At 44.0% G+C, this 9,425-nt stretch overlaps 2 protein-coding genes across 2 annotated transcripts; one reads left to right on the forward strand and one right to left on the reverse strand.

Annotated features, from left to right (window-relative positions):
* Position 1: 1 nt before the first annotated feature.
* On the reverse strand, positions 2–5,150 carry LOC148084702 (DENN domain-containing protein 11-like). The gene is made up of 9 exons (XM_087787844.1): positions 4,552–5,150; positions 4,055–4,154; positions 3,767–3,925; positions 2,888–3,044; positions 2,692–2,830; positions 2,500–2,631; positions 2,286–2,440; positions 1,187–1,251; positions 2–803 (listed from the first exon to the last, which is right to left on the reverse strand). Exons 1-9 carry the CDS (start codon positions 4,940–4,942, stop codon positions 608–610), a joined length of 1,494 nt encoding a protein of 497 aa, XP_087643970.1. The 5' UTR covers positions 4,943–5,150; the 3' UTR covers positions 2–607.
* A 449-nt stretch (positions 5,151–5,599) lies between these two features.
* On the forward strand, positions 5,600–9,054 carry arl1 (ARF like GTPase 1). Its single transcript, XM_087787846.1, has 6 exons — positions 5,600–5,678; positions 6,332–6,469; positions 7,051–7,132; positions 7,316–7,427; positions 8,076–8,254; positions 8,328–9,054. Exons 1-6 carry the CDS (start codon positions 5,675–5,677, stop codon positions 8,356–8,358), a joined length of 546 nt encoding a protein of 181 aa, XP_087643972.1. The 5' UTR covers positions 5,600–5,674; the 3' UTR covers positions 8,359–9,054.
* Positions 9,055–9,425: the final 371 nt, after the last annotated feature.

Consider the following 9,425-nt stretch of genomic DNA (forward strand, 5'->3'; position numbering starts at 1 on the left):
GCACAAACACATATTTACAAGTCACAACAGACACCACAAACGGCTGGGTGTCAACAGAGTTTCAGGCACCTTCGGCCTGCATGTGTGCTTGAGTTGTTTCTCTCTAACACGTTTTAGACGAATCTTTGCTCACCTTTATATTCCAAGATCTCGGAAACAAGGAAGTGGATTTAAGGCGTTCAGTAGTGAGTGGAACATGGTGAAGGTTCCTTGATCTTGGCCATCATTTGCTGAGTAGTATCTGGTTTATTTAATCGGGTAAAAAACATCTTGTAAGTGATCGTGTTATGGACGCAGTTGGTGTTCTCTTGTGAAGCTTCACATCAAAGATCCTCCATGGAAACAAAACTTTGTCTTGCGATGGTCGTGAACTGTCACCATTAACGGTGTGTTTAAAAAGCTGCAGGAGCTGCTCTTCTCCACGTGTTTTGGTGTGTTCATCTTGACAATAAGCAACACAAGCAGACGTCCCACTAAACACAACGGAAAACGGGAACAAGCCTGACTAATCCACGGATCCTTAGACGGATGGTCAAAGTCTCAAAGCTCCATCCCTCAGCCAGGTGATGGATCTCCAGGTTTTCAACAGCCAGAGCGTGGGTTTCTCTCAGCTGCAACACAGCTGCTCCGACACCATCAGCGTGTCGTAGCCGTAGATCTCCAGCAGGTGGAGCAGGAACAGCCTGTCGCCGTGAGGGTCCAAGCCCATCGCCCTCATGCTCTCCTGCGTCAGAGTGGGCTCGCAGCTGCCCGCCACCTCGCTGAGCGTCTGGAATATTCTGTTGTTCTGCTCCAAGAAAAACCTATAGTGGAGGGAAATGTTATTTTATTTATTTACTTGGAATAGATTCTACATACGTTCAGCACAGCCTACAGCTGACAAACGTTTAATTGTATTTAAAAGATCAACCCAAAATGTATTTCCGAGTTAATGTCTGTCATCAATGTTTAACATTTCTATTCCTGAAGTTAAGGACGTAAAAAAAGTTATTTAAGTTAAACATGAACTTCAGTGTTGTACTTCGAGTCTCTCCTGGATGATGTCTGAGAGTCTACGAATGCAAAACCTTCCAAATGAGAACGAAGTGTCTCAGTCATTACATAACTACTAATACTTATTCTGAACCGACCAAGGAAAAACCTTCTTGTCTTCACTGTTGTGGGTTCTATTGTTTCTCGTACTTACAGTATAAATAAATCCTCCTCGCTTGACACGCAATCCCCGTTTTCCTCCTGAGAGTACAGCAACATCTGCCTGCAGATAAGTTTCAGTTTATACATGGATAAGACAAAACTTGATCACAATATGATGCATTTGGCTCCTTGTTTAAATGCATCAATATTAAATAAGATATAAATAAACAAAGTATTGTGGGTGGCTTTAATATCCCTTGTTTTGACTCTGGGTCAGACAAATGTTTTCAAGGTATCTCTTGTGCTGCTGCCTCAAACACATTTGTTTTTGGGGTCTCCGGGTCACCTTGACCCTGAGGTAAGTGTTAAGTAAGTAATTTTTATTTATATAGCGCTTTTCCAGACCAGGGTCACAAAGCGCTTAAACAATCAAAACTATATTCAATAAAGTATAAACTTTAAAGGTCAAAAAACTGATAAAACAACAGGAGTTCCAGAAAATCAAGGAAAAGCCTGAACAAATAGAAACGTCTTAAGATGTTTCTTAAAGGAGTCAGTAGACTCCATCAAGCGCAGAGAGAGAGGAAGATTGTTCCAAAGCTTAGGAGCAACAGCCTGGAAGGATTTCTCTCCTCTGGTCCTTAACCGTGTGCGTGGAACCATCAGTAGATTCTGATCCACAGACCTCAGAGCCCGAGCTGGGGTGTAAGGCTGGATCAGATCAGTGATGTAAGGAGGAGCCTGACCATGAATAGCTCTGAAAGTAAGAACCAGAATTTTAAAGTTGATCCTGAAAGAAACTGGAAGCCAGTGAAGAGTTTTAAGGATCGGAGAAATGTGAGTTCTTCTACTTGAGCGGGTTAAGGCAATATAAAGCACAAAAGTTCTTACTTGCATAGCTATGAAATCTATGAAATCCTACTAAAATGTACGATGATTAGATTCTAAAAAGGTGTTTGTTTTCCAGATGCATGTCTCGGTCAAGGCTGCAGCAGTTTTAGCTACTTTGGCTGTTACTTTTATCATATCAGGCAGGTGGTCATAATGTTGTGGCATATTACCCTCCACATGCTTTGTGACCCTGGTCTCGAAAAGCGCTATATAAATGAATATTACTTACTTACTTACTTACATGAAGAGCGACCCTCTACTTGCCTCTGCTCTGTCAGTTTGCGATATTTCTCTCTGTCCGCGGTGCTGAGGCGCAGCAGAGGCTTCAGACCCTCTCTGTAGGTCTTGACATTCTGATTGTCCACGTACACGTCGTACAGATCCTTCTTCTCCTCGAAGATCTTCTCCGTGGTGCCTGGAAGTCCACACATGAACAACAAGCGCCCAACATCTTGCCGTGACGTGCTCACTCACAGGCCACGTAAGAGAGCTCGTTCTCCAGGGCGCCGATGTCAGCCACGTTGACGTAGAAGAAGGGACGGAACTCGGGCACGGCCACGCCCACACCAGGGATGGAGATGTTGGCCAGGCAGCAGCAGCAATACACTGTCAGGACACGTGCAAGCGTGAGGACAACGGCTTGAGCTTCTAGCTGGTGTTTCTCACCTCTGTAGCAGACCACGCCCACAGGCGGTGGCGAGAAGATGAGAATGCGTCTGCGGAGCAGAGCCAGCTTCCACAGCACCATGATCTGCTCCCCGAAGAAGCGGATGAACTGGGACATGCACCCGGCTGGATGAGTGATCTGCTCCAAAAAAACACTCTTAGGTCAACCCAAGACTATATGTAGGTGCCTCCTCACCTTCATCTCCGGGTGCATGCTGTGGTGGATGGCAGCTCCCCAGGCGCTGGCTGGACATGTGGTCACGGCGTCCTCACCACTAGGAGGCAGCATTGCTCTCTTGTCCTCGTAGAAGGCTTCAAGTGGAGAGTAGTGACCTGGCGACTGAAGCTGGAGCCTGATGGAGAAAAAAACGTTTTTTTTCTGCCATAAATCGTCATAAACGTTGATGATGGGGTAAAGTTGGGGCAGGTAATAGTTTATGTTGAAATACTTACAAAGTATAATATGGTGTATGACATGATTGAATCACGAACATCTAGTGAATAGGAAGAACTGCAGCCCAAATCTATGGATTCTAAACAATACCCAGAACTACCTCTAGGTGAAAACACCAAGTCTGTGTGCGTAGAAACAATTGTTTAAGTGATGGTGCGACTACACCAGTGTTGAGAACATCTTGAAACCTCCATTTTTCCAAATGACTGCAGATCTCATCAAATTCAGGTCAGCGAATGCATCACAGCTGAGCTACGCTGGTGAAAACAAAACATGTCGATATCAATGAAATGTTTTCCAAACACTTGGAATCCTGCACAGACTGGTGAGCATATGGAAGTCGTACGTTCCACTGGGAAGGACAATGAGGCGAGTGATTGGGAATCAGATGATGCCCTCGTGACAGGCGAGTGCAGAGGTCAGACAAACGACGTGAAGATTTAATTCATTTGTTTTCTTCTACTTAATCCCTAATCCATGTCCCAGCTATTACGGGTGAGAGGCGGTGGACACCCTGAAAATGTATCTAGTTTACCGACAAACAAACTTTTAAACGTATGTTTCTGGAGGTTTTTGGTCCTTTAAGTCCTTCGGCGGTGACACACACAGGAGTGCTCTCACCTGACCTGGTGCTCCAGGAAGCTCATGTACCGGTACAGAAGTGTGTAGGACGGCGACAGGATCCCGACCGACTTCATCCTGGCCCCTCTCTCCGCGGTGCTCTCCACCGCCATGTTGGCGAAGCAGGCCAAGCCAAAATAGGAGCTTTTCCGGAAGTATCTGTGTGAGGGGAGGGAGGGTGGGGGGGAGATGGGCGGCCATGAGTCAGGGGATCCCACTGCGCTGCCAGATGGTCCGTCAGCCTGACCAGGGCCTTGTCATGCTATCGGAGCTCAGAGAGACACTCACATGAAGTCAGTGGTGACCCGGTGCGACCCGCTGGCTATGGCTTTGAACTCCACACCCTCCAGGTCCATGTCTTTGGGTAGACACCACTCCAGCATGTTGCCTGTCACAGATCACATTTGTTGGGAGACGCGTGTCTTCTGTCCTGACCTTTCCTGACCTCACTCCAGTGCTTCAGCATCACTCATACTTGACATAAAACCAAGTGTCTCCAACAGTAGAGTGCAGTAATTGATCTTCTCCTCAGATCAATACAAGAGGGTCTAGAATTTAATTACCGTCCATCCGCTTTTAACTGTGGCCTCATTAAAAATGGATGGACCAACTGTTTCGGAAAACACCGGCTGACAGGAGAAGACTCTTCTGTTGATGGAGTGAGGGATGCTTGCTCGTGACTAGGTGTTTCTCGGTTTAAGACCATGTATAACATGATAGTGGGCAGAAGGACCCAGGATAAGTTCTCTACAAACATCCATGCATGCAGGTGTGTTTCCATTTACCTGATCTGGTGTTGAACGTGACCACAAACACTGACACTATCTGGTCGTTTTCCTCCCATTTCACCATCTGGTCCTCCAGCGGAGCCTCCAGAGACTCGAGGTCCGAAGGATGCTGCTCTTCCCCGGTGTGAGCCTCGTCGTCTGCCCCGGTGTTGGGGCTCGCAGGCGGGGCGCTGCAGCCGTCTGACCCGGCGGGTCCAGAACCCCCCAGACCGCAGCCCCCGCTCCACCCGTACCCGGGCGACACCGTTAAAGCACGGCTGTTGGAAGGACTGGACAGACGGTCTCTGCAGGGATGCGCACCCGCCGCCTCCTCCTCTTCGACCGGCTTCTCCGCGGGAGGAACCTCCTCCCAGTCCAGCAGCGGGGCTCTATCTGACCGCTCCACCATCCTGCCTGCGGCCCCACCTCTCGCTCTCTGCGCGGCTCGTGAAGAATGTTTCAGCCGACGAACTGCGGCTCCATCCGGGGACGAGCCTATACCCGCGCGGTCGATATATTCCAAAGTGTACTTGAACGTCGCATCTCTTAATCCGCGTGTGGAGAATTAATCTGCGGCTGTGTGGAGGAGAGGGCTACTCCTTCGTTTAATCTGAGGTGCGTTCAAGACCACTCATCCGCGTTGTAAAAAAAAAAAGCGTTGGAGTTCGTGAACGCACCACGATGCTCAAATGAGTCTATCTCATTCAAATAAAACCCACATTTAAAAAAAGGTTTAATTTAGGAATTCGTTGTTACAAATTTGCTAATTAATGATTCTTCAAATATGCCATTCCAATAACAAGATGTCTGCTAAATACAGTATGCAGGAATATATACTGAGAAATAATATTGTAATATGTACATTAAGAAAATAATATAGTGAAGAGAGTGGTCACATGTTTTTTAAGCATGTCAACACACCTTCAAATTTCGCTTCAGTATCATAAAAAAAAGCATTTTAACAGAGATACATATATTTCCACCTAAAAAGTAATTAGGAAGACGTGTTTTAGTTTATTTACACGCCGGGACTAAACTCTCGCGAGACCTGTCTCTTATGGTGACGTCACCCTTCGACACGTCACCACACGGAAGCGTCGCCCAGCCTGTTTGTACTGAACAAGAACAGCTTTCTCTCAAGATGGGTGAGATATAAAACACATGCCACGTTTGACGGCACACATTTGTGCTGTTGGACATTTTACACTATATTTATATCCGTCCATTATCGTATAATTGTCTTATTAATCTTCGTTCGGAGGTGGTTCAATGGCTAACTACACACAGCATCCACCGCTGTGACGTGTTTAAACATCAATGTTGACACATGATCATGTTTTTAACGTTTTGGTTGGAAACAAAAACACTTTATTGAACTGATTTCACTCTCTTGGACTGGATCTTACTTTGACCTGCTGAACAATATGTATAACCGTTTGACAAACAAGGAAGCTATCAGTCGAATGTGCTAGCATGACCAGAAGCGTTTCATAAACTATCTCAGTCTGGATTGAAATGCACTCAATGCGTTGGTTGGTTCGATTATCTCTACACGGAAAGGAGTAGAATGAGTTTACATTTGTTATTTCTAAGGAGAAACTTTCCATCTAATGACTCAATCTTAATGGTGTACTGGTCAGCAGTAAAGTACGAGCCTGACCCGTGGAACGTACACACTCTTAAAGTCCCATCTATTGGCATGAGTTACAATTTGAGATGCTTCTGTCAAACATGTATTTCTCTAAAAGAATATTATGAATTATATTGGGCTGGTGTGTTAATCCTTTTTTGTCCTCAGGTGGCTTCTTCTCCAGTCTCTTCTCTGGCCTCTTCGGCACCAGGGAAATGAGGATTTTGATTTTGGGTCTAGATGGCGCTGGAAAAACAACCATCTTGTATCGGTTGCAGGTCGGCGAGGTTGTGACCACAATTCCCAGTACGTCACCTTTTTACTTAATCTTTCATTGAATGGAAATATAACGAAACATGTCCCTAATAAATAATTCTAGAGTTACTTTGACTGTATTTATGCGGCCCTCGTAATGTCAAAGTATCATCATGTATAAATGGTTTTAACGTATTAACAAATGTATTTTGTATTTATTATTTATTTACATTTTCACATAACACTTCCCTCCTTTTTGTGTGTAATTTTTTGTGAATATATTAATCCCTCAAAACATTTTTTTAAGTTAATTGAAGAAATGTTTAAAAAAAACTAATGTATACAATAATAAAATTGCAGCTTATTTATCTTAATAAATGTCATGGCCATGTCCTTCTTGTTAAGGGATTTTTTTCGTCTTTCTTTTTGCTTGACGGCCCCTAACAACATTCACAGAATTTAATGTGGCCCTTGAATAATTATAATTGCCCACCCCTGTTCTAGAGGACACTGTGTAGACAAACTAAAATACTTGGTCATTAATGAGGCCAAGAATATGTGATGGTAGAAACACAGAGAAAAGACAGAAATCAATCTGTTAATTAATACATATTGTGTTTCTTTGTTCACAGCAATTGGCTTCAATGTGGAAACTGTCACATACAAGAATCTGAAGTTCCAGGTCTGGGATCTGGGTGGTCAGACCAGCATCAGGTGGGTCGGACAGAGATGTATCATCCAAGATACTCTCCACACTTGCACACTCTCTCACACACACACACACACCACTTCTGTCGATTACTGTCATGCATTCATGATTTTCATTCTACTATGGCGACTATGATGGATCATTTATCCTTGATCTGTGTTGTAATCCGCACCTCTGTGCTCGCTCAGGCCGTACTGGAGGTGTTACTACTCCAACACGGACGCCGTCATCTATGTGGTGGACAGCAGTGACCGGGACAGGATGGGCATCTCTAAGTCAGAGCTGGTGGCCATGTTGGAGGTCAGTGTTTTTTTTACTGTACTTTTTTACTGTGTTCAGTCCTGACCATCCACTGAGTTGATCTTTACCCCGAATATCAACTCAAGGTTGGTCAGTCTAGTCTGCTTGTGAAGTACGAGCAGTCTGTTGTCGTGGAAATAACATTTCTGCAGCTGCCGCTTCTTGTCCATCAGGAAAAGCAGGAATTCAAATTTGATTCAGAATGTGTGTTAGGTTGTGCAACTCTCATGTGTATGTGTATAATGTGTGTGCTCTGCTGTTATCATTTGTTTGAGATTGTTAAGTTGTGAGTTCCCCTTTCCATGTGTGCGGGTGAATATGGAATGTGTGTATCGCTTGCCTTTTGTGTGTATGTGTGTGCGCCTGCTTGTGTAATTTACAGAAAAATGGAAGATCATTAATTCACTTGCAGCTTATAAGTTTGAGCTAAAAGTGTGCGCTTGTGTTTGTTCACGTTTGTTCTCTGGAGTTTGTTTACTTGCTCGTGTTTGCTAACAATGTGTTTGCTTACCTGGTTGATGTTTGCTGAATGCATTTTATTTAGGGTTTTCTTGTTATATTTTTTAACATGAAGGTATTAAAAACAGAAACTTTGTAAAGAATCTTCAAAGAAGATAACTCTGTGTCTTGTGTGTGTGCGTGTGTCAGGAGGAGGAGTTGAAGAAGGCCATCCTGGTGGTCTTCGCCAACAAGCAGGACATGGAGCAGGCCATGACACCTGCAGAGGTGGCAAACGCTCTGGGTCTTCCTGCTCTCAAAGACAGAAAATGGCAGATTTTCAAGACCTCGGCCACCAAGGGGACGGGCCTGGACGAGGCCATGGAGTGGTAGGTTTCACACAAACCATCACACGCACTTTTTTTCCCCGGTCCTTCACTGACGGTTCCTCTCCCTTTACAGGCTGGTGGAGTCTCTGAAGAGCCGACAGTAAAGCCCACCCACTACTTCCTGTACATACTCCTCCCTTTCCCCCCCGTCATGTTCCGGACCAGTGATTGCACTCCTCGCCTGCCTTCTAGCCGGGACTGATCAGTGATGGCTGTAGGAAAACTGTGGACTCGGGTCACGCCCACGATGCATTAGTCATGTGACCACCACTGGAATTCAGGTGCCTCTCGAGATTTTCAAGGAAGTTTTAACTGCAAATTGAAGAAAAACTGAATAAAAATGTAATTTTAAGGTTTTCTTTAATTTGTAAACACTCTCTGCCCTCATGGACAATGACTTAGAAAGAATTGAATTTAGAAAAGGTTGGAGAACTATGAAAAAAATATTTTGTTTTGTGATAAATAACACTAAATACAAACTCCCAAATTCTTTAAGCATGTAAAATGTTGCAACTTCTGACAAACACAAGAAGAGTTTTAATGTTGAAGCATATCTGGGCTAGCATGACGTTGCGGTCGGTGTGTGTGCAAATTCCTCTGAGTTTTCCCAAGTTTTTGTACTGTTGTTCTGGCGCTGCATCCTTAAACGATTCCGTTAGTTTTCCCGATGTTGACTCTACGTCAGCGCTCTTTGTTTTTACGTCAAATTTTTCTATCGTGCAGCTTCGCTGGTGACACGACATGAACTGGTGAATATTTATATCATTGTACAGTCCAATAAAGACCATCAGTGATTGTAACGGTTGACTCCATGTTTCTTTTAGCCGTTTCATATTTGATTTAATTCGTTTACTGAATATACTGAAACTGATTAAGTTTAAGATTAAGTTCTATTTATTTTCATTTCACTTAGTCATACACTTGTTTTGTAGTCTTCATTCCCATTTATACATCATTTGCTAGAACCGTTTTTTTGCAGTGTTGTAAACACTAGGAATTTTATGTGGTAGCATTACAGAATAAATAATGAATTTACAAATACAAACAGACTTGTGTGTTGCCAAGTATGTCTGGTTGAAACGATCAATAAATTCATATCTTTACCTTTGGGGAAAGTAGCTCTTTCTAGAGAATAAAAAATCGGAATGATTAGAATTATAACTCGACAATT

This window comes from Callionymus lyra, chromosome 3 (assembly GCF_982586985.1).
Source record: "Callionymus lyra chromosome 3, fCalLyr1.hap1.1, whole genome shotgun sequence".
NCBI classification, from domain to species: Eukaryota; Metazoa; Chordata; class Actinopteri; order Syngnathiformes; family Callionymidae; genus Callionymus; species Callionymus lyra.

Excerpts from the sequence above, each read along its gene's own strand:
- LOC148084702 (XM_087787844.1), bottom strand. The coding sequence starts at position 4,942 with ATGGTGGAGCGGTCAGATAGAGCCCCGCTGCTGGACTGGGAGGAGGTT. Across the intron at positions 3,045-3,766 it reads TTCCTGGAGCACCAGGTCAG|GCTCCAGCTTCAGTCGCCAG; the intron begins GTGAGAGCACTC and ends TTTCTCCATCAG. Across the intron at positions 804-1,186 it reads GAGGAGGATTTATTTATACT|GTTTTTCTTGGAGCAGAACA; the intron begins GTAAGTACGAGA and ends CCTCCACTATAG.
- arl1 (XM_087787846.1), top strand. Across the intron at positions 7,133-7,315 it reads GGTGGTCAGACCAGCATCAG|GCCGTACTGGAGGTGTTACT; the intron begins GTGGGTCGGACA and ends GTGCTCGCTCAG. Across the intron at positions 8,255-8,327 it reads CTGGACGAGGCCATGGAGTG|GCTGGTGGAGTCTCTGAAGA; the intron begins GTAGGTTTCACA and ends CTCCCTTTACAG.